The sequence below is a fragment of the Saccostrea cucullata genome, unplaced genomic scaffold, assembly GCF_032062105.1.
Source record: "Saccostrea cucullata isolate Sc308-1 unplaced genomic scaffold, CSIRO_AGI_Scuc_v1 ctg1503, whole genome shotgun sequence".
NCBI classification, from domain to species: Eukaryota; Metazoa; Mollusca; class Bivalvia; order Ostreida; family Ostreidae; genus Saccostrea; species Saccostrea cuccullata.
Genome location: NW_026939557.1, coordinates 63,029 through 87,169, shown reverse-complemented (window position 1 = coordinate 87,169; position 24,141 = coordinate 63,029). Strand labels below are relative to the sequence as shown.

Genomic DNA, 24,141 nt, shown 5'->3' with positions numbered 1-24,141 from the left:
TTTTTAAATTAAAAATGATGTCCTTCGGATGAGACAACAACCCAGGCCCCGTGTCAGCGGCAGGCGTTGGCACGATAAAGATCCATTACTGCTAAATGGGATAGAATGCACTTTACCGGTACGGCCGCCATTTTGATTCTAGATCCGCTCGTGAGAGTGCGCGGCGCAAAAACTTAGCAACGTATCAACTATGATGGGCGACGCCATTTTGTTGTGTAAGAAACTCTCGAAGCGAGAAAAAAAGATATCTAAATGGGTTTTCGCTTTTTTAAGCGGGGGTGTGGGGGCGGCAGCCCCCAATACGTAAAAAAAAATGAATAAAACAAACTTACCTTCGTCGTTAGATAAATCTGCGCTAAGACTCGGTGCCAACACGTGTCACTATACATACATGTAGAACCATTGTGTCTTTTTTTTTGCAGAGTTGTAAATACGTTTTTATGGGTGATGAAGGAGATAAACGTCATTTTTTTTGTGCCGCCCCCACACCCCCGCTTAAAAAAGCGAAAACCCATTTAGATATTTTTTTTTCTCGCTTGAGAGTTTCTTACACAACAAAATGGCGTCGCCCATCATACTTGATACGTTGCTAAGTTTTTACGCCGCGCACTCTCACGAGCGGATCTAAAATCAAAATGGCGGCCGTACCGGTAAAGTGCATTCTATCCAATAATAATAAACAGTAGAATCACTATAAGGTCTTCCGTGAAGACGGAAGACCTTAATAAGAAACAGTAGAATCACTATAAGGTCTTCCGTGAAGACGGAAGACCTTAATAATAAGAAACAGAGTAAAAACAATATGTTCCCCAACTTCGTTTGGGGAACTAATATAGCGAATTTATTGTAAAATTCATATGGAGTTCAGTTAATTATACAGGTATGCTAATTTATTTTCATCGATTATATTTGCTTTCGAAGAAAGCAAGCTATATACGTATCCCGATCGGCCTTTCCTCTGTTATTCGTAACACAAATAATGCGATAGATCAACAATAAGCTGGATAATTGGAAAGTGCTGCTAGAATCCAGAGATAAACATGGTGACCTTCTTTTGAATATCTCAGGTACTTATTGGCATAGAATCATCAAACTTTGTTATTTGATGTATCTTTGGTTTAAGCCAATTGTCAATTGAAAAGTAAGTCACAATGACCTTCTTTTGACATCTTTTGGCTATGAAAACCATGTGTAGCAAAAATACAGGGCAATCTTTCTAAACTTTATCCGTTTCTTTCCCATTATGACGTTGCATATGATACGGTAAATTTCTATTCGAGGAGGCATATCTATTGTATGGAAATGAGAGAAATAAAAATTATTGAGAAATGAGATAAAATACCTATCACAACTCCAAATGTGTAAACAAGCGTTTGCCAAAGCACACTGACTTCGCTGGTGTTGGGTGCTGCTTCGCTGGTATTGGGTGTGTTAGCACTGGTGTAGTTCACCTGAACGGTTGTGACAGAGCTCAGTACGTTGTAGGGGTTGGAAGTTGATGTTTGAGTCGAAACCACCTATATTAAAAATAATATACTAATATGTGCAAACGTTTAGTCAGGTTTCGTACATGATTAATCGAACGAATTATGAAGCTAAGGGTCAAAGTCGACAATTTATTTAATACACTGATTACTCTTTGTTTTGTGATGTAGACAGCTACATCAGATGGAGCGCTGATATGATCGCAAGGAATGTCTCCATTCTCAACTATTACTTTCATCAGGTTCCCCACATATTTCTCAGAAACAAGCAATAACGCTCCGTTTGTCAATTTATGAAATGATAAGATTTTCTGTCTCAACAAGGTACTGACTACATCCTTACTTTTCCCTACTAGGAACATCTTGGTATGTTTTCCGAAGGTTAAAACAGCCGATGCCGTTCACTTCAAACGCAACCGATAGCTGATGAAACCTGTAAACTTCATTTATATACTCCGTCTTCATTCCTTCCGAAACGACATTGAGTTAAAGCTACCCCTAAAGTAAGTTCACAACTTATCCAATTTAGAGCCGTACCTACCAACCCTTTTCCTGCGTACAACGCATAAACGGTGATTTAAACGCAACAGTTATGATAAGGCTGTCCGAAGGCTTGAAATGCATTGAAACAAGCAAATTCAAAGAATTGTGGTCCCCCCTTTCGGTGTCCAAAGTAAACAGTATTTTAAAAGTCAGTCAACTCCAAGGTCAAGATCAAAGGGTCAAAGTTGTTGATTTCCAATGAAAGGTTTTCTCACAAGGATTACATATGTGAAGTAAGAAAGGCCTAGCCCTTACTGTTCAAAAGTTATGGTCAAGGTTAAAGTTTTTTTAAGTACGTAAATCTTTAAGTTCAAGGTCAAAAGGTCAAAGTTGTTGATATCCAATGAAAGGACTTGCCACAAAGAATACATATGTGAAACATAAAAGTCCTTGTGTCTACCGTTCAAAAGTTGTAACAAAAGTTAAAGTTTTTTTTTTAAAAAGTAGTTATTCTAAAAAAAACTCCAATGTCCAAGTCAAAGGGTAAAAGTTGGTATCCAATGAAAGGTCTTCTCACAAGGATTACATTTGTGAAGTACTAAAGCCCTAGCCCTCATCGTTTAAAAGTTACGGTCTAGGTTAAAGTTTTTTCATAAGTATGTAAATCTCCAAGGTCAAGGTCAAAAGGTCAAGGTTGTTTGTATCCAATGAAATGTCTTGCCACAAGGAATACATATGTGAAATATAAAAGTCCCAGTATCTACTGTTAAAAAGTTGTAACCAAGGTTAAAGTTTTTTAAAAGTAGTTAAAACTCCAGGGTCAAGGTCAAAGGTAAAAGTTATTGGTATCCAATGAAAGGTCTTTTCACAAGAATTACATATGTGAAGTACGAAAGTCTTAGTCCTCACCATTCAAAAGTTATGGTCAAGGTTAAAGTTTTTTTTATAAGTACGTAAATCTCCAAGGTGAAGGTCAAAAGGTCAAGGTTGTAATCCAATGAAAGGTCTTGCCACAAATCATACATATGTGAAATATGAAAGTCCTAGTACCTCCTATTCAAAAGTTATGGCCAAAGTAAAAATGTGGAATTTTTGTGCAAAAGTGGGTCAAACTCCAAGGTCAAGGTCAAAAGGTCAAATTTGGTGTCACCCAAAGAAAGGTCACAAGGAATACACATGGGAAATATGAAAGTCATAGCTCTACTAAATCAAAAGTTATGGGCAAGGTTAAAGTTTTTGTGACGGACAGACTGACGGACAGACAGACAGACGAATGAGATTTAATGTCCCCTCGCTTTCGCAAAAGCGGAAGACAAATATAGTGTTATTCTTTAGCAATGGTGTTGGTCCTAGGTGACACCACGTGGATCCAAAACCCGATCCAATACTTTAGAATTTAATAATAATTATACCCCACGTGAGGTACACTGTAAAAAATAAGTGTTTAATAAATAAACACCAAATTGCAACAGATAATAAACACTTTACCACGTTAAGAATTTAAACACCTCAAGAAGTGTTTAAAAATAAACGTTAGAATGTTTAAATTCTTAAAACAATAGGTTTAATTTCTAAATATTTCTTTTTCATTCTGTTTGAATATTAAACACTTCTCCTAAAGATAGTTTATATGTCGAGGCAAATGAACCACCCCACGACTTACGTAGAATTAAACTTACCCTACAATATATTCTGAAATTAAAAGCAAATGTTGATAATCCAGCTTATAACAGTGTTTTTCATCCGCAGAACGAAGACTTGTATCATAAAAGAAAAACGTGTCTAAAACCACTTGGTCTACGATGTAAAAAGCATATTAGAGACGATGAGCTTCCTTTGGATATTATAAAATCTTCAAATTTTCTGAGAAATTAACCAGAAGTCTCTGTCGAGACTGTAGCTCTATTGGTTTATACATAAAACAAAGGAAGAGAAAAGTAGCAGCTGGGACTTGAAACTTTAAAATGGCAATTAATAGAAAAATGGTCCTTGCCGCTTATCAAAATAAAAACCAATGCACAGAATAATGTATCTTAGTATAGCCTACTTCTGTGCCAAGTTATATTGAAATCAGACCAAAACTGTAGGAGGAGTAGCATTTTGAAAGAATTTCACAGATATTTCTATCTTTAGTAACCATGGCTACATCGTTTATCGAAATCCAAAACCGATGCACAGAATTATGTACCTTAGTATAGCCTACTTGTGTGCCAAGTTATATTGAAATCAGACCAAAACTGTACGAGGAGTAGCATTTTGAAAGAATTTCACAGAAATTTGTATTTTTAGTAACCATGGCAACATCGTTCATCGAAATCAAAAACCGATGCACAGAATTATGTACCTTAGAGTATTCTATTTGTGTGCCAAGTTATATTGAAATCAGACCAAAACTGTAGGAGGAGTAGCATTTTGAAATAATTTTACAGAAATTTGTATTTTTAGTAACAATGGCAACACCGTTTATCGAAATCAAAAACCGATGCACAGAATTATGTAACTTAGTGTAGTCTACTTGTGTGCCAAATTATATTGAAATCAAACCAAAACTGTAGGAGGAGTAGCATTTTGAAAGAATTTCACAGAAATTTTTATTTTTAGTTACCATGGCAACATAGTTCATCGAAATCAAAAAAACGATGCACAGAATTATGGACCTTAGAATATTCTATTTTTGTGCCAAGTTATATTGAAATCAGACCAAAACTGTAGGAGGAGTAGCATTTTGAAAGAATTTCACAGAAATTTGTATTTTTAGTAACCATGGCAACACCGTTTATCGAAATCCAAAACCGATGCATAGAATTATATAACTTAGTGTAGTCTAATTGTGTGCCAAATTATATTGAAATCAAACCAAAACGGTAGGAGGAGTAGCATTTTGAAAGAATTTCACAGAAATTTGTATTTTTAGTAACCATGGCAACACCGTTTATGGAAATCAAAAAAAACCGATGCACAGAATAATGGACCTTAGAGTATTCTATTTGTGTGCCAAGTTATATTGAAATCAGACCAAAACTGCAGGAGGATTAGTATTTTGAAAGAATTTCACTGATATTTGTATTTTTAGTAACCATGGCAACACCGTTTATGAAAATCCAAAGCCGATGCACAGAATTATGTATCTTAGTTTAGTCTACTTGTGTGCCAAGTTATATTGAAATCTAAGCAAAACTGTACGAGGAGTAGCATTTTGAAAGAATTTCACAGAAATTTCTATTTTTAGTAACCATAGCAACATCGTTCATCGAAATCATAAACCGATGCACAGAATTATGTACCTTAGTATAGCCTACTTGTGTGCCAAGTTATATTGAAATCAGACCAAAACTGTACGAGGAGTAGCATTTTGAAAGAATTTCACAGAAATTTCTATTTTTAGTAACCATGGCAACATCGTTCTTCAAAATCAAAAACCGATGCACAGAATTATGTACCTTAGAGTATTTTATTTGTGTGCCAAGTTATATTGAAATCAGACCAAAACTGTAGGAGGAGTAGCATTTTGAAATAATTTCACAGAAATTTCTATTTTTAGTAACCATGGCAACATCGTTCATCAAAATCAAAAACCGATGCACAGAATTATGGACCTTAGAATATTCTATTTGTGTGCCAAGTTATATTGAAATCAGACCAAAACTGAAGGAGGAGTAGCATTTTGAAAGAAATTCACAGAAATTTGTATTTTTAGTAACCATGGCAACACCGTTTATCGAAATCAAAAACCGATGCACAGAATTATGTAACTTAGTGTAGTCTACTTGTGTGCCAAATTATATTGAAATCAAACCAAAACTGTAGGAGGAGTAGCATTTTGAAAGAATTTAACAGAAATTTCTATTTTTAGTTACCATGGCAACATTGTTCATCGAAATCAAAAAACCGATGCACAGAATTATGGACCTTAGAATATTCTATTTTTGTGCCAAGTTATATTGAAATCAGACCAATACCGTAGGATGATTAGTATTTTGAAAGAATTTCACTGAAATTTGTATTTTTAGTAACCATGGCAACACCGTTTATCGAAATCCAAAACCGATGCACAGAGTTATATAACTTAGTGTAGTCTAATTTTGTGCCAAATTATATTGAAATCAAACCAAAACTGTAGGAGGAGTAGCATTTTGAAAGAATTTCACAGAAATTTCTATTTTTAGTAACCATGGCAACAACGTTTATGGAAATCAAAAAAACCGATGCACAGAATTATGGACCTTAGAGTATTCTATTTGTGTGCCAAGTTATATTGAAATCAGACCAAAACTGTAGGAGGATTAGTATTTTGAAAGAATTTCACTGATATTTGTATTTTTAGTAACCATGGCAACACCGTTTATGAAAATCCAAAACCGATGCACAGAATTATGTATCTTAGTTTAGTCTACTTGTGTGCCAAGTTATATTGAAATCAAAGCAAAACTGTAGGGGGTAGCATTTTGACAGAATTTTACAGAAATTTCTCTGTCGAGACTGAAGATCTACTGGTTTGAACTTATAGCAAAGGAAGAGAAAAGTACTTAAGCAGCTGGGATATGAAACTTTACAACAGCAACCACGGCAACACCGTTCATTGAAATCAAAAATCCAATACACAGAGATTGATGTATCTTGGTGTAGTCTACTTGTGTGCCAAGTTATACTGAAATCAGACCAAAACTGTAGGAAGAGTAGCATTTTGAAAGAATTTCACAGAAATTTCTATTTTTAGTAACCACAGCAACACCGTTCATTGAAATCAAAAACCGATAAAAAGAATTCTGTATCTTAGTCTAGTCTACTTGTGTGCCAAGTAATACTGAAATCAGACCAAAACTGTAGGAGGAGTAGCATTTTGAAAGAATTTCACAGAAATTTCTATTTTTAGTAACCATGGCAACACCGTTTATGAAAATCCAAAACATATGCACAGAATTATGTATCTTAGTTTAGTCTACTTGTGTGCCAAGTTATATTGAAATCAAAGCAAAACTGTAGGGGGTAGCATTTTGACAGAATTTTACAGCTCTGTCGAGACTGAAGATCTACTGGTTTGAACTTATAGCAAAGGAAGAGAAAAGTACTTAAGCAGCTGGAATATGAAACTTTACAACAGCAACCACGGCAACACCGCTCATTGAAATCAAAAATCCAATACACAGAGATTGATGTATCTTGGTGTAGTCTACTTGTTTGCCAAGTAATACTGAAATCAGACCAAAACTCTAGGAGGAGTAGCATTTTGAAAGAATTTCACAGACATTTCTATCTTTAGTAACCACAGCAACACCGTTCATCGAAATCAAAAACCGATACAAAGAATCATGTATCTTAGTGTAGTCATCTTGTGTGCCAAGTAATACTGAAATCAGACCAAAACTGTAGGAGGAGTAGCATTTTGAAAAAATTTCACAGAAATTTCTATTTTTAGTAACCATGGCAACACCGTTTATGAAAATCCAAAACCGATGCACAGAATTATGTATCTTAGTTTAGTCTACTTGTGTGCCAAGTTATATTGAAATCAAAGCAAAACTGTAGGGGGTAGCATTTTGAAAGAATTTTACAGAATTTCTCTGTCGAGACTGAAGATCTACTGGTTTGAACTTATAGCAAAGGAAGAGAAAAATACTTAAGCACCTGGGATATGAAACTTTACAACAGCAACCACGGCAACACCGTTCATTGAAATCAAAAATCCAATACACAGAGATTGATGTATCTTGGTGTAGTCTACTTGTGTGCCAAGTAATACTGAAATCAGACCAAAACTGTAGGAGGAGTAGCATTTTGAAAGAATTTCACAGAAATTTCTTTTTTTAGTAACCACAGCAACACCGTTCATTGAAATCAAAAACCAATACACACAATTATGTATCTTAATAAAGTATACTTGTGTGCCAAGTAATACTGAAATCAGACCAAAACTGTAGGAGGAGTAGCATTTTGAAAGAATTTCACAGAAATTTTTATCTTTACTAACCACGGCAACACCCTTCATGGAAATCAAAAACCGTTACACAGAATTATGTATCTTAGTGTAGTCTACTTGTGTGCCAAGTTATACTGAAATCAGACCAAAACTGTACGAGGAGTAGCATTTTGAAAGAATTTCACAGAAATTTCTATTTTTAGTAACCATGGCAACACCGTTTATGAAAATCCAAAACATATGCACAGAATTATGTATCTTAGTTTAGTCTACTTGTGTGCCAAGTTATATTGAAATCAAAGCAAAACTGTAGGGGGTAGCATTTTGACAGAATTTGACAGAAATTTCTCTGTCGAGACTGAAGATCTACTGGTTTGAACTTATAGCAAAGGAAGAGAAAAGTACTTAAGCAGCTGGAATATGAAACTTTACAACAGCAACCACGGCAACACCGCTCATTGAAATCAAAAATCCAATACACAGAGATTGATGTATCTTGGTGTAGTCTACTTGTGTGCCAAGTAATACTGAAATCAGACCAAAACTGTAGGAGGAGTAGCATTTTGAAACAATTTTACAGAAATTTCTATTTTTAGTAACCACAGCAACACCGTTCATTGAAATCAAAAACCGATAAAAAGAATTCTGTATCTTAGTCTAGTCTACTTGTGTGCCAAGTAATACTGAAATCAGACCAAAACTGTAGGAGGAGTAGCATTTTGAAAGAATTTCACAGAAATTTCTATTTTTAGTAATCATGGCAACACCGTTTATGAAAATCCAAAACCGATGCACAGAATTATGTATCTTAGTTTAGTCTACTTGTGTGCCAAGTTATATTGAAATCAAAGCAAAACTGTAGGGGGTAGCATTTTGACAGAATTTGACAGAAATTTCTCTGTCGAGACTGAAGATCTACTGGTTTGAACTTATAGCAAAGGAAGAGAAAAGTACTTAAGCAGCTTGAATATGAAACTTTACAACAGCAACCACGGCAACACCGCTCATTGAAATCAAAAATCCAATACACAGAGATTGATGTATCTTGGTGTAGTCTACTTGTTTGCCAAGTAATACTGAAATCAGACCAAAACTCTAGGAGGAGTAGAATTTTGAAAGAATTTCACAGAAATTTCTATTTTTAGTAACCACAGCAACACCGTTCATTGAAATCAAAAACCGATACAAAGAATTATGTATCTTAGTGTATTCTACTTGTGTGCCAAGTAATACTGAAATCAGACCAAAACTGTAGGAGGAGTAGCATTTTGAAAGAATTTCACAGAAATTTCTATTTTTAGTACCCATGGCAACACCTTCATCGAAATCAAAAACCGATACACAGAATTATGTATCTTAGTGTAGTCTACTTGTGTGCCAAGTAATACTGAAATCAGACCAAAACTGTAGGAGGAGTAGCATTTTGAAAGAATTTCACCGAAATTTCTATCGTTAGTAACCACAGCAACACCGTTCATCGAAATCAAAAACCGATACACAGAATTATGTACCTTAGTGTATTCTACTTGTGTGCCAAGTTATACTGAAATCAGACCAAAACTGTAGGAAAAGTAGCATTTTGAAAGAATTTCACAGAAATTTCTATTTTTAGTAACCATGGCAACACCTTCATCGAAATCAAAAACCGATACGCAGAATTATGTATCTTAGTGTAGTCTACTTGTGTGCCAAGTTATACTGAAATCAGACCAAAACTGTAGGAGGAGTAGCATTTTGAAAGAATTTCACCGAAATTTCTATCGTTAGTAACCACAGCAACACCGTTCATCGAAATCAAAAACCGATACACAAAATTATGTATCTTAGTGTATTCTACTTCTGTGCCAAGTTATATTGAAATCAGACCAAAACTGTAGGAGGAGTAGCATTTTGAAAGAATTTCACAGAAATTTCTATTTTTAGTAACCATGGCAACACCGTTTATGGAAATAAAAAAAAACCGATGCACAGAATTATGGACCTTAGAGTATTCTATTTGTGTGCCAAGTTATATTGAAATCAGACCAAAACTGTAATTTTTGAAACATGAAATCAAAAACCGATACAAAGAATTATGTATGTTAGTGTATTCTACTTGTGCGCCAAGTAATACTGAAATCAGACCAAAACTGTAGGAGGAGTAGCATTTTGAAAGAATTTCACAAATTTCTATTTTTAGTAACCATGGCAACACCTTCATCGAAATCAAAAACCGATACACAGAATTATGTATCTTAGTGTAGTCTACTTGTGTGCCAAGTAATACTGAAATCAGACCAAAACTGTAGGAGGAGTAGCATTTTGAAAGAATTTCACAGAAATTTCTATCGTTAGTAACCACGGCAACACCGTTCATCGAAATCAAAAACCGATACACAGAATTATGTATGTTAGTGTATTCTACTTGTGCGCCAAGTAATACTGAAATCAGACCAAAACTGTAGGAAAAGTAGCATTTTGAAAGAATTTCACAGAAATTTCTATATTTAGTAACCATGGCAACACCTTCATCGAAATCAAAAACCGATACACAGAATTATGTATCTTAGTATAGTCTACTTGTGTGCCAAGTTATACTGAAATCAGACCAAAACTGTAGGAGGAGTAGCATTTTGAAAGAATTTCACCGAAATTTCTATCGTTAGTAACCACAGCAACACCGTTCATCGAAATCAAAAACCGATACACAGAATTATGTATCTTAGTGTATTCTACTTGTGTGCCAAGTTATACTGAAATCAGACCAAAACTGTAGGAGGAGTAGCATTTTGAAAGAATTTCACAGAAATTTCTATTTTTAGTAACCATGGCAACACCTTCATCGAAATCAAAAACCGATACACAGAATTATGTATCTTAGTGTAGTCTACTTGTGTGCCAAGTAATACTGAAATCAGACCAAAACTGTAGGAGGAGTAGCATTTTGAAAGAATTTCACAGAAATTTCTATTTTTAGTAACCATGGCAACACCTTCATCGAAATCAAAAACCGATACACAGAATTATGTATCTTAACGTAGTCTACTTGTGTGCCAAGTAATACTGAAATCAGACCAAAACTGTAGGAAAAGTAGCATTTTGAAAGAATTTCACAGAAATTTCTATTTTTAGTAACCATGGCAACACCGTTTATGGAAATCAAAAAAACCGATGCACAGAATTATGGACCTTAGAGTATTCTATTTGTGTGCCAAGTTATATTTAAATCAGACCAAAACTGTAGGAGGATTAGTATTTTGAAAGAATTTCACTGATATTTGTATTTTTAGTAACCATGGCAACACCTTCATCGAAATCAAAAACCGATACACAGAATTATGTATCATAGTGTAGTCTACTTGTGTGCCAAGTAATACTGAAATCAGACCAAAACTGTAGGAGGAGTAGCATTTTGAAAGAATTTCACAGAAATTTCTATCTTTAGTAACCACAGCAACACCGTTCATCGAAATCAAAAACCGATACACAGAATTATGTATCTTAGTGTATTCTACTTGAGTGCCAAGTTATACTGAAATCAGACCAAAACTGTAGGAGGAGTAGCATTTTGAAAGAATTTCACAGAAATTTCTATTTATAGTAACCATGGCAACACCTTCATCGAAATCAAAAACCGATACACAGAAACATGTATCTTAGTGTAGTCTACTTGTGTGCCAAGTAATACTGAAATCAGACCAAAACTGTAGGAGGAGTAGCATTTTGAAAGAATTTCACCGAAATTTCTATCGTTAGTAACCACGGCAACACCGTTCATCGAAATCAAAGACCGATACACAAAATTATGTATCTTAGTGTATTCTACTTGTGTGCCAAGTTATACTGAAATCAGACCAAAACTGTAATAGGAGTAGCATTTTGAAAGAATTTCACAGAAGTTTCTATTTATAGTAACCATTGCAACACCTTCATCGAAATCAAAAACCGATACACAGAATTATGTATCTTAGTGAAGTCTACTTGTGTGCCAAGTAATACTGAAATCAGACCAAAACTGTAGGAGGAGTAGCATTTTGAAAGAATTTCACAGAAAGTTCTATATTTAGTAACCACGGCAACACCGTTCATCGAAATCAAAAACCGATACACAGAATTATGTATCTTAGTGTATTCTACTTGTGTGCCAAGTTATATTGAAATCAGACCAAAACTGTAGGAGGAGTAGCATTTTGAAAAATTGTTTAGAGACAGACGGACAGACAGACAGACTGACGGACGGACGCCGGACGCATTACTATCGCATAAGCTCTTCTGGTCTCTGACCAGTAGAGCTAAAAATAATCAAATCAAGATGAAAATATCAGGTGCACAACTTTATATGGTGAATAATATTTGTACAAATTTTCAGACAAAATCCGTCCAATAGTAATGGTCAGACAAAATCTCGTTTACAGACAGACAGACAGACAGACGGACATGTTGATTCCAATATACCCACTAAACTTTGTTTGCGGGGGGTATAATTAGCCGAAATAAAACATTCTAAGGGTCCTTCAGTCGAGATCTATACAGATGGTTCAATAGACAAGGATACAGTTGCGTCAACTGCAGTAATAGATGATAATATATTCTCAACACGTCTTCCAAATGGAGCAACAATATTTACTGAGGAAGCAAAAGTTATACAACTTGCACTTGAATATATAAAATCTTCCAGTGACAGCATATTTACTATATTTTCGGACTCCCTTTCATGCTTACAATCCATTAAAAACAAGAATCTTGATCACCCTCATATTTTAGATATATTAATTCAGTATAATAATTTCACTCAACAGGGTAAAAAAGTTCATTTTTGTTGGATTCCGAGCCACATCGGCATCCCTGGAAACACTAAAGCTGACAGTGCAGCAAAAACAGCACTTCAACATGAAATTACTTTATTTAAAATTCCTTACACCGATTTGAAATATTTTGTTAAAATTTATGTCGATTCTCTTGGGCAAATTTATTAGAATTTTAGTGATGAAAGTAAGCTTTATGCTATTGAAAACAAAGTTAACAAATTATGAGACTTAGGTCTGAAACGTCAAGATGAAGTAACAAGAAATCTGTGAGCCAATGCTCATTAGTAATACCCCCGCTCTGATGAAAATAAGCACTATCATGTTAATGTACTGTTTACACAAGTCCAATTACAGGCAGATGAAGTTGACATCAGATACATATCAAAATTAATCCCACCATATGGCATGCCTCAAAAAAGTCGGTAATAAAATTTCAAGCATCTGCTATGAATAGCTAATGAGAAAACTGCTACGAAGATTTGTCATGTATGAAACGGACAGTCGCACAGACAAACAGGAAGTTGATATCGGATTTAAACAAAAATGTATCCCACCATATGGCATGCCTCAGAGTAGATTGTGTTAAAATTTCAAGCATCTATGAAGAGTACTTGCTGAGGAAACTGCGACGAAAATTTGTTATGTATGAAACGGACATACGCACAGACAAACAGGAAGTTGACATCGGATTTGAGCAAAAATGTATCCCACCATATGGCATGCCAATAGACAAACTTGCCCGCCGAAATATGGCTGAAATATTGCCGACTTGGCGCTAAACAATATAAAATCAATCAATCAATAAATCTTTTAATACGTGACTTTAACATGGATCTAATCCTTTTAATCCATTCTGAAAAGGTGTTAACGTCTTCTTTTTCCTATCTGACCCATCGTCTGGCGTAATTTTCAACAGAATCCATAAAGTGATTTTGTAATTAAAAAGTTTGGAAGCAATGGTCGATGTATATTTGTATGAAATACAAGGTGTAGTCTTTAATTTGAAATATGGTGGAATACAAGACTGGACCCTTTTGTGATTAAGAATATTACTTATATTAAACACGTGAATTCCTTTATTGGCAAATCGAAGTTAAAGGAAAAAAACGGATACAAGATTGACAATACTTGTATAATATAACACCGAATTCGATTCCGATTAATACAACAAAATAGCAACATGCTCAATTTACACAAAAATTGAAATAAATTGGATGCTTTTACTACATATTTTAAGTAATTAAAGTGAGTCATCGTATTCAATTTTTCTGAGAGAGAATAATGAAAGGCAATGGAAAGAAGTTTCTTTTTACCCCTACAAAATTATGGTAGAAAGACACATTCTATATGAAAAAATTATTTTTTTTCATTTAATTTTCACCGTGGTCTCAAAAGTCCACTCGTGTTAAATATAGAGAACTGTATAACATTCAGATAGATATGTATGTGTGATTGTATATGCAAGTGGTGCAGTAGTAATTGAGGAGCTTTAATGAAGAACGTGTTGGAAGTATGCTCTGATTTTTCCATATTTTGTTTTCTTTTTTTTTTTTTTTTGCTTTTGTATTATCCTATAATTAAGTTGCTTCTGTAATAATTTAAGCATTTTGCACTATAAAAAACATATGCGTTTGCAAATGATGAACCCATTTACAATAAATACTGTAGACGCCCTTTTTTCCACGGGGTCATAATTTCGCGGAATCTCGATTTCCATTTAATCCGCGGGCTGAAAATTACGCAGATTTCTCAGACAGTCATTTTATGCCTTGAATTAACATTACGTTCGCTTGGACAAATTTCCGCGGAACATTTGTGACCGCGGAGATAGCGTAAATTAATACCACGTGGAAAAAAAAAATTCTACAGTAATTCAAAATGCCGGATAATAATTATATAATAAATAAAGATAAAAATACTCCTATTTCCGTTTCAATTAATTCTTATTATAACAAGCCCATCTTATACAAAATTCCAATACTATCATAATAAAAAAATTAAACATTTAAATTATTATTATAATATCAATACAATATGTGTTACATGTAATACTCAGATTAATATACAGAATATAAGTTCCTAACCATGTCAAACATTCTGTAGTAAAAAATAAAAAGTATCATGTTTATTGCCTGACGTCACGGTGTCCGGCTGTATAGGGATTGATATTTTCATAATCCGAAACTAATATATCATACCTAGAGAGCTTGATTTTGTACAGGCTGATTTACATCGTAATTCTTTATCTGCATTTTAAAAAGAAAGTTTTCAGAAAAAAGAATAATATTATTGATGCAAAATACTTCAGTGTTTACTTCCTTTACTCTTTTTGCATGGAACAATTATTCAATGTGATTCACCGTTTCAATATGTCCGTGTATCAATTTTTCTTCATTACTACTGGATCAGTCCATTTTATATTCTCCGAAAGGGATGAATCGCTCTTTTCGCGCCAAATATCACAGCTTTCTTCGCGCCTTTTCCTTGGATCGTTCTATTGTATGAACGGGTGCTCCATCTTCCATGGAATTAAAGTTTATATTGCTTCAGAAATTCTCTCTACAAATGGATGCGTTTTCCCATTCTTTAACAACATATCGTATAATTTATCAGTATACGGACATGCAACACTAAAGAAATGATTTTTCTAATTTGTTTCCCGGTCCTGCGGTTGGCTTATTCCAAAAATGGACTAGTCCAATTATAATAATCAACGCATTTCAGCAAAGTCATGGTCTCCAGATGTATGATCTGTTATTGTCTCTGTTTAGATGCACACAATAAATAAGAAACAAGTGCACAATTTTGGATTTTTCGTTCGATACAATTCTCGATATGTGATAGTGAGACTACCCCCTCCCCCCTTTTTAAGAAAAAAAAAAAATTAACGAAGACACATTACTACTCTTTACTTCATAAGAGAAAATACACTCCAACAAAATGTTTCTTTAATTTAATCCATCTTTTAGAATGTTGATATTGCATGATTTTGTAACAGATTTTATAAAAGGTGTTACAAATTAAGAAGTTCGAAATCAATTAAGGTTCATAAACCCTCTTTTCACTCATATGAAATTTTTCTTTAACTTTTATGATTTTCCAAAGGAAAGGTACATACTGAATGAAATACAAACAATTACAGCATTGCTTGCGGGACAAAATTGGACAAAAAAGGCACTTGACCTTGACAAATTTATAAAGGAATAATAGACATTTGTGTCATTAGGAGTTATCTCTCTTATCAGAGTATCAATGTACCTTGATTTAGATAAAAGGACAGATTACTCCACTTGCAGAAAATACCACTGAATACCAATTTTTTAGTATGCAGTGTAGAGATGATTCTTCTCAAAGTTGAATACTAGTAAATCAAGATTTCATTTACACATGGTTCTCAAAAACAAAAGTGTTGCTCAAAAGGGTTGTCACTCCTCATGCAGATATTGATTGATTTAGTCAGGCAAGCTTTTTAAAAAGCTGTTACTTGGCTCATTTAGAATCTAGATATCGTTTTCACAAATACTTTTCAAATGCATAAATAAATTCGAAGAATTGAGATATTTTTAATAAACGTACTTACAAAGCCTAAAAAGGAGCATGTACCCCCTCCCTGATTTTTTTTCGAAATAGACGTTCTGTGAGAATTGAACAAAAATGATACCGTCTCTTCTGTTTGATTATAGGGTGAAGCCAAAAGAAGGTGTACAAATAGCACTTTAAAAGCAACAAAGATTCTGTGAAAGCCCTCTTAATCATATACAATAGACTAGACAATAGACTAGAAATAAGAACATCAAAGTAAAAGTAATGGACAGACAGACGGAAGGACGAAAACTGCCGTTACTAATCACTTCCGCTTTACAAGCTGGGGTATAAAAAGACTTTCATGCGAGTGGCATAAACTAATAAAGCTATGGTAATACAACTGTAACTTCTTTTCTGAAAATGCATCATTTCCTAGATACAATATTAATTTCAATATTGTGGTGGTTGATGGCGAGTTTGTTTAGTTTTAAGTGACGCTCACGCATTAAGCTTAACTCAAACTCAGAAAAACAATTCTTTTATAAATACTTGAAATTCAGAACGTCTCTGTGATCGGGGCAAATGAACTATTGAATACAATGAATGCAAGATTGACCATTGTGAAACTAATAAAGATAGATATAAAAAAAAATTTTGGTGAAATATCTTACTAAACATTAGCTTAACTACGCTGAAAATTCTTTAAGTTGAGCTAGTCCTCAAGTTACATTTTTATTATACTTTTCGCTAAGCGGACTCTCACTAAATACTCATTTAAAATCGCCTTATGCATTTAACAGCATAAGACGTTGAGAAATAATTCTCAATGAGTCGACAGCACCTTCCATTTTTGCAAGATCTGTAGCAGAGCATTCATCGATGTTTTCAACATCTAAAAGAATTTCATCTATGGACTCCAGTGATTTCAAAAAAGCTTCTACTGAGGAATTTATTCTTGGAATGAAATGCATAAAAAGTATTTCCTTAAAACTTGCGGCTAATTTAACGTATGAGCATTCACTGATAATCTTTTCAAGAATTTTTTTCAATCTTTCTTCTGACGAAGAAATACCCAGAAGCCATTTTATATTCACACCAAGAGATAAACGAAAAGCTGTTGCTTTAGGTAAACGATTGGCAAATTCCTCAACCATCTTTTTAAAATTAAATGGTACAATAGCAGAAGAAGACATTGTTTTACCTGTCATCTCACTTAATATGTTTTCAATTGATTGTTCAAAATGCTTCAAAAAACCCTCAATCTCGTTTTCTACCCTATTTATAGTAGTTTGAATAGGTTCCCGACTACACCAACTTTCTAGGGCCTGTATAAAGTGTGTTCGTAAAAGATCTTTTGCATTTAATGTATGATTTGAATCTTTATACATGATAAGACTATCTCTAATAATTCTCTTTGCAACTTCTTCTGATGTCACATAGTTATAGCATGCGTGAGCAAGGGCTTCTGATGTGCTTTTGAGAATATCGCTTAGGTCATTTACTCTCTGAAATAAAAAAAAAACATTTTGAAAAAAGGATTCGGTAACCTTTAAAAATTTATTTAAGAAAACAAATTTAATGATATTGCATGTCAAATGCTGTATTTAATCTGCTTATAGTGTTTTTTTTTTCTTTGAAAAAAATTCAAGGTACGATGTTCAGTGATAACAAAAAGACAAAAATGAAACGTGATCTCTACCTCAGAACATTCTTGACGCAGTTTTTGTGCATCGCTTTTAAGTTCATTTGCTTTGAATTGTTTTCTCTGCCATTGAATGTTTGTATCAAAGGTGGTTATGGCAGCTTTCAGCAACATTTCTAAGTATCTAAAAGAATGAAGATTCATAATTTTTCTTCAAACGAAATTGTTCAGTGTTAATTGTCTGAATTACTAAAAAATGAAAATACAAGTATATTCTGAAAGTCATAACTAAATGGAACTCCAAGAATAGATTTGTCGTAACTCCTGGAATAATAAACATTGCTTTAGGTCTTGCAACGGAAAAATTATGAATGCGGAAAGGTACAATTATTTTGAACATTTTATTCATTTTAAAGGAGACCTGCATACCTTCTATGCTCTTTGAAGCGTTTGTTTGCATTCTTTTCGATGATACCTTCTAGTGTTTCTTGAAATGTTTGAAAAACTTTGTTGACTTGATTTTCCTTTTTATTCTCCGAAACCTTTGAAATATATGAAGGTGTTAGATATTTTTAAACGACAACTTTCAAAATTGTGTTAGCACCATAACAAATATAACCTGATCAACCACAAAAATAGCGCTAGTAGTCGTTGAAGTCGTTGTACTTTAAGGCGATGAGGAGACTTCCCGTTTGTAAATATTATGTAAGATTACGTAATCCTGGTCACGACACCAATTTATCACGTGTAACACTACTCGTGATTAAGAAGACTACTGAAGTTTATATAACTGTTTTATTAATAAGTCCACAAGGAATTGAAAACAAAGGTTAACAATCAAAGTCAAAAGGAACTAAGAGTTACTCAATACTACAGCAAGCGTTCAAACAAAAGTCTCGGAGCCAAGGATGGTAAAAGGCTGCTGATACCAAGCGCGCACCAAGTTTAATACTAGAGGGTACAGAACGAGTATCACATATTTAGAAGCAGGAATCGGATCACATACTGATGAATATTTAGTTAGTCTTCATTGTTCTTCCCATCATTGTGTTCTTAAGATACTTTTGATTAGCATATTATTGTCATTTCCATATGGGAGAAGATCAGGTATGATCTATGTCCAGCCCACTAGATGCGTAGGAAATAACATATCATTACCAGATACTGGTCAGTGTAGTGGTCAACGCATTCCTGCACAATGTCAGAATAATAAGAAGTAAACAATAGTTTCTATTTCTGACCCTCTCAGCGTGTAGTCGGTAATTAGTACACGGTAGTAGAGTTCATCATCAATTAGTATGTTCTTATGAAAATGCACTTAAGTATCAACAGGCATAAACATTCTCTTCATTTACAAAAATAAAGTTAATACATTTAAGAAAGAATTATTGAATATAATAATTAATAAATTTAATATTTAGATTTATGCTGTCATTGTGTTACAGCAACTAAATAGAAACTATCATTTAATTTGATACATGACATGACTAGAGGAATGTTTAGATGTCGAAATTAAACTACAAATATTTTAAATATTATATAACTTTGTGAAATCCGGTAATCTGATTGGTCAGCACGAAGTACTTATTTTTTAATAATGACCGCTGAAAGCGAATAATGACTCGCACGAGCTGCCTCGTTTTCACTTTCGCAGGTATTTATATTTTGTCAGTGCATTTCGTCTACAAGTGTAAACGAGACTCAGAGCGATTCTCAATCTGGGGGAGGGGGTATTCTGTGTTATTCGGAGATAGATATCGTGCGTCATTATTTTTATATGAAATATTTATTGCCGAAACAATTCCCTCTGAGTAATATTCAATGAATTGTGAAACATTTGCATTCAACTTATCTATGGTAAATACTATTTCTGTAAATAATAGGATGATATACATTGCACTAATAAGTTTGGAAAATTATTATTTATATAATATAATAAATATGGACTCAATGCGCGGTCAATATGCACTTATAATGACCCAGGATGACAGATATTGACCGAAGATACATGAAGTATATCGACCTCGGGCTAGCGCCCTCGGTCGATATACTACATGTATCTTCGGTCAATATCTGTCATCCTGGGTCATTATAAATGCATATTGACCTACATTTAGTCCATATTTGTATAATATGTGTATACAAAAGTTAAGACATACTTAAGTCACTTCTACAGACCGCCTATGTTTTGCTAAGATTGCCAAATCTAGGCACGCTTCTAGACTGTGCTTAAGTCCTACATTAGAATTATCTTAGACTCTAGTACCCTTTATGATACAACCCCCTGTTCTCTAAACTGTACATCGATATTGTCATTCAGAAAATCGGGTCTCTTTTTTAATAATAATTTCAGACTACTTACGTTTGTGTACAATCAGAATGTTTTATCACAATATTTTTTAAATGACCAATGGCACTATAAGTAAATTAAATGTTAAAAATAGAATTCTGTCATTTAATATAAAAAAGAGAAAAAAGTCTTTCAAATTCAGAAAAACGAGAGAGAGAGAGAGAGTCTTACCTCTTTAAGACTAATAAACATCATATTTTCATGTGCAAAAGCTACATATGGCCAGACTTTATGGAGATTCTCTACTGCATTATTCATGACTTCTTCCCTCTCATGCTCACCGACTTGGTCATATTTATTCATCAAGAAAATAACATCGTGTTGGTCAAAACAAGGCATTTGTCCAATCTGATTCTCGATGTCGTTGATTATCTTCAGCAGCTATAAATGGTTTATAATATGTGTTATAACTATTATAATATATATCAAACAAGGTGTTTTTGAAACTTCTGTTGCTCGCGTATGGAAGCTTTTTGTGTTGGTTGAACTGCAAACGATAGCACTGATTTCCCGCCTACCTCCAAGTCAATTTTCGAAAGTTGATATATTCGAATCATTTCTTTATTTTTTATAGATACAGTGCTTATTTAGATTTTCAAAAACATAATTTATTTGGGAAAATAATGAGAAATTACTCTATGATCTTGGTAAAACATGCGTTTCAGCTATAGAAATATGCAGAAAACGTAAAATATTTTTAGCTCACCTGAGCCGAAGGCACAAGTGAGCTTATCTGATCACATTTTGTCCGGCGTCTGTCTGTCTGTAAACTTTTCACATTCTCGACTTCTTCTCAAGAATCGTTGGGCCAATTTCAACCGATCTTGCCATAAAGCATCCTTGGGTGAAGGGAATTCAACTTTGTTCAAATGAATGGCCACACCTTCATTCAAGGGAGATAATTGGGAATTAATGAAAATTTGGTGGCATGTTTTAAAAATCTTCTCAAGAATAACAAAGCCACAATTGATATATTTATATGGAAGCATCCTTAGGTAGTGTAGATTCAGGTTTGTTCAAATCATGACCCCAGGGGTAGGGCGGGCCACAATGGCCGACATAACTTTTACATAGAAATATATAGGAAAATTCTTTAAAAATCTTCTCAAGAATAACAAATCCATAATTGATCATATTTATATTGAAGCATTCTCAGGTAATGTAGATTCAAATTTGTTCAAATCATGACCCAGGGGGGTAGGGCGGGGCCAAAATGGCCGACCAAAATTTTAAATGTAATAAACCAATTCCTACTTTTTCCTAGCCACAGTGCTCAGGTGAGCAATGTGGCTCATGGGCCTCTAGTTAAAACATCCCACCGTTAAACAAAAATTTGTTTTACAGGTGATATGGACTGTCGTTTTACAAATTCATACCAAAGCTTTGTTGTGTTTACGGGGGGGGGGGGGGGGGGGTTTAGACAAAACACCAACAAAAATGCTTATTTTTCACCAATTTCAAAGTAATTGACAACAAACACATTGTATTTTTGAAAAAAAAAATTATCGCTTATAATATTAAATTAAATGGGTGTCAAATGTAGTCAAACTCTTTGGCCAAGATCAGGAGGTGGAAATGAAGGTATGCCCCAAAATGTTCATGTCATAGGGAAGATACCTGTGAAACATAATAGCCATATCCCAATCCATTCAAGGTTATAAACAAGATTAAAGTTTTGCGGACAGACCCATAGACAGACAGAAATATAAGTTTCATCGATTACGGTGTTGGAGATTTTAGAATGAACGTTAATTCAGTGTATTTGAAAGGTTATTCAGAGATGAGAAGTGAGAGATGATGTGTATGGATATATAAATTTAGAAAATTTTACATAGTATTTGTCCTATGAGGTATATGGAATTAAAAAAAAATATTATATGATTTATTTTTATGTGATTAATTTAAATAAAAAATAATAATTTTCTAAGCATAGAAATTTTTCTTCGGCTTATTTTAAATATTCTGCTATAAATAGAATTATTTTTAAATATCTATACCCTTCCCTCTTGAAAACCTCCAGCACTTCCAAGATTTGCCACAAAAACAAATGCAACAGCATGCGGGATGACTGCCTTGATGATGTTATCGTATTCGGAAGTGTAGCCAACACCTGGGGTGTCAATCAAAACGATGTTTCCCTGTTTTAAATAAATGCAGCAGGATTTGTTAAATTGTCTACTGAGAAAGATATTTATCAGCCTTTTTGCAACTTCCGCAATCTTTTTGCAAGTAGGCAAATTTATAATATGTTTTAGCCTATATAGGATGACAAAAATCTACGGCATGTTAAAAAGGATGAGATTAACAAGAGCGACAATTACACTTTAAATAAAATCAATACAATTAAAACTGAAATATTTGTCTGAAAACAATTCTGCATCAAAGAATAAAGAACACTTCGTAGACCCAAGTCAATATTCGATAAAATAAAAATGAAGTTGTATTTGCCGCAGGTTCTATGCATTGATTATGATTTGAAAAAAGTGACTTGAAAAGAAATTTATATTCTTGCATTATCAGCTTATTTGTTAGGATCCAGTTGCGTTGAAAAATTCATCAATTGTAGACATCGCTTTTATGTAATTAATCAAATATGAGAAATAAATAACATGTCCATAGAAAAACGGTATAGTGTTACAGAAAAGTTGACTATAAAGAAGTTGACATAGCGTTTATCAAATGTAAATTTGCAGGATTTATTATATTTTTCTTGTAAATAATCCAATTATAAAACGTATTTTAATTTATTAATTTGAGTTTTTAGGGTATTTAAATATAATACTGGAGTTATGTTTACCTTTAAACTTGCTATAAGAAGAAAAATGTCCTATTATTTAAATTTTTGATGCATTTTATAAATGAGTGGAATTAAAGAATGGTACCTTTATATATTTTACCTTTAAACTTGGTAAGGGAAGAAAGATGTCAATGCATTTTTTCTCCTCTTTGTAGTCTCTTAGTTCTTTCAGTAGAGCTTTTTCAGTTTCGTAATTTTTTTGATGAATCAATTCTCCTTCTATTGTCGAGTAAGTGATCTTAAATTCTTTTCTGTTATGGATACGGTAAACATTTTTCGTTGATGGATGGTTAGCTGGTTTCATAATTCTTTTTCCAACAAGAAGATTCATTAACATTGTTTTTCCGGCGCTAACTTCACCTGCAATTTTTTGACGTAAATGAACTCACAGTGATTGGAGAGAGAAAGAAGCAAAAGAAGTATTTTTGTATTAAACCATTATAGCTAGAGTATTTTACAAAATTGGTCCAAGGGTTTAAGAAATACTTGACAAAAGATAAACAATTCTTCATACCTGTAAGAACAATACCACAGTTTTCCCTATCCAGATCCTTTAAGCGAAGTCTAAGTTTCCCTATGAAGTTTTGCTCGGCAATATTCATTTTTTCCTGCATTTCAGGATCAAATTTAGAGACTGTTTTCTCTAAGCTAGCGTATAAACACTTAAGTTGACTCTGTGGATCTGTCTTTTCATCAGTCATAGTGAAAGCTTGATATAAAATAACGGTTCTGTAAAATAAAATCACAAACTATTCAATTTTTTGAGATAATGAATAGAAAAGCTTTGCTCAGTGACTTGGGAAAAAACTTTTCAAATAAAAAAAAACAAAAAAAAAACAACTGGTAAACATTGATTTTGCTACACAATATTAAGGTACATTGATACTCTGATAAAGAGAGATAGATCTAAATGACATATATGCCTATTATTCCTTCATAGATTTTCCAAATTGAAGATTTTTTGGTCCAATTTTGCCCCGCAGGCTATGTTGTAATTGTTTGTATTTTACTTATAAAATGCATTTCTTTTCGAAAATCTTGAAGGTTCAAGCAACATATTATATGAGTGAGCGGAGGTTTTATGAACCTTAATACAGTATATACATATACATGTACACTATTTATGCCCTGTAAACGATTAGTATTCTTTGTAAGG

At 33.6% G+C, this 24,141-nt stretch overlaps 1 protein-coding gene across 1 annotated transcript; it reads right to left on the bottom strand.

Moving 5' to 3' along the window:
- Positions 1-1,391: 1,391 nt before the first annotated feature.
- Positions 1,392-23,686, bottom strand: LOC134253195 (uncharacterized protein in xynA 3'region-like; the record flags this gene model as incomplete). Its single annotated transcript, XM_062735708.1, has 5 exons — positions 23,500-23,686; positions 23,086-23,345; positions 22,186-22,326; positions 20,360-20,569; positions 1,392-1,517 (listed from the first exon to the last, which is right to left on the bottom strand). Coding segments are annotated over exons 1-5 (924 nt in total), but the record flags the coding sequence as incomplete, so codon positions are not given.
- Between the last annotated feature and the right edge of the window lie 455 nt (positions 23,687-24,141).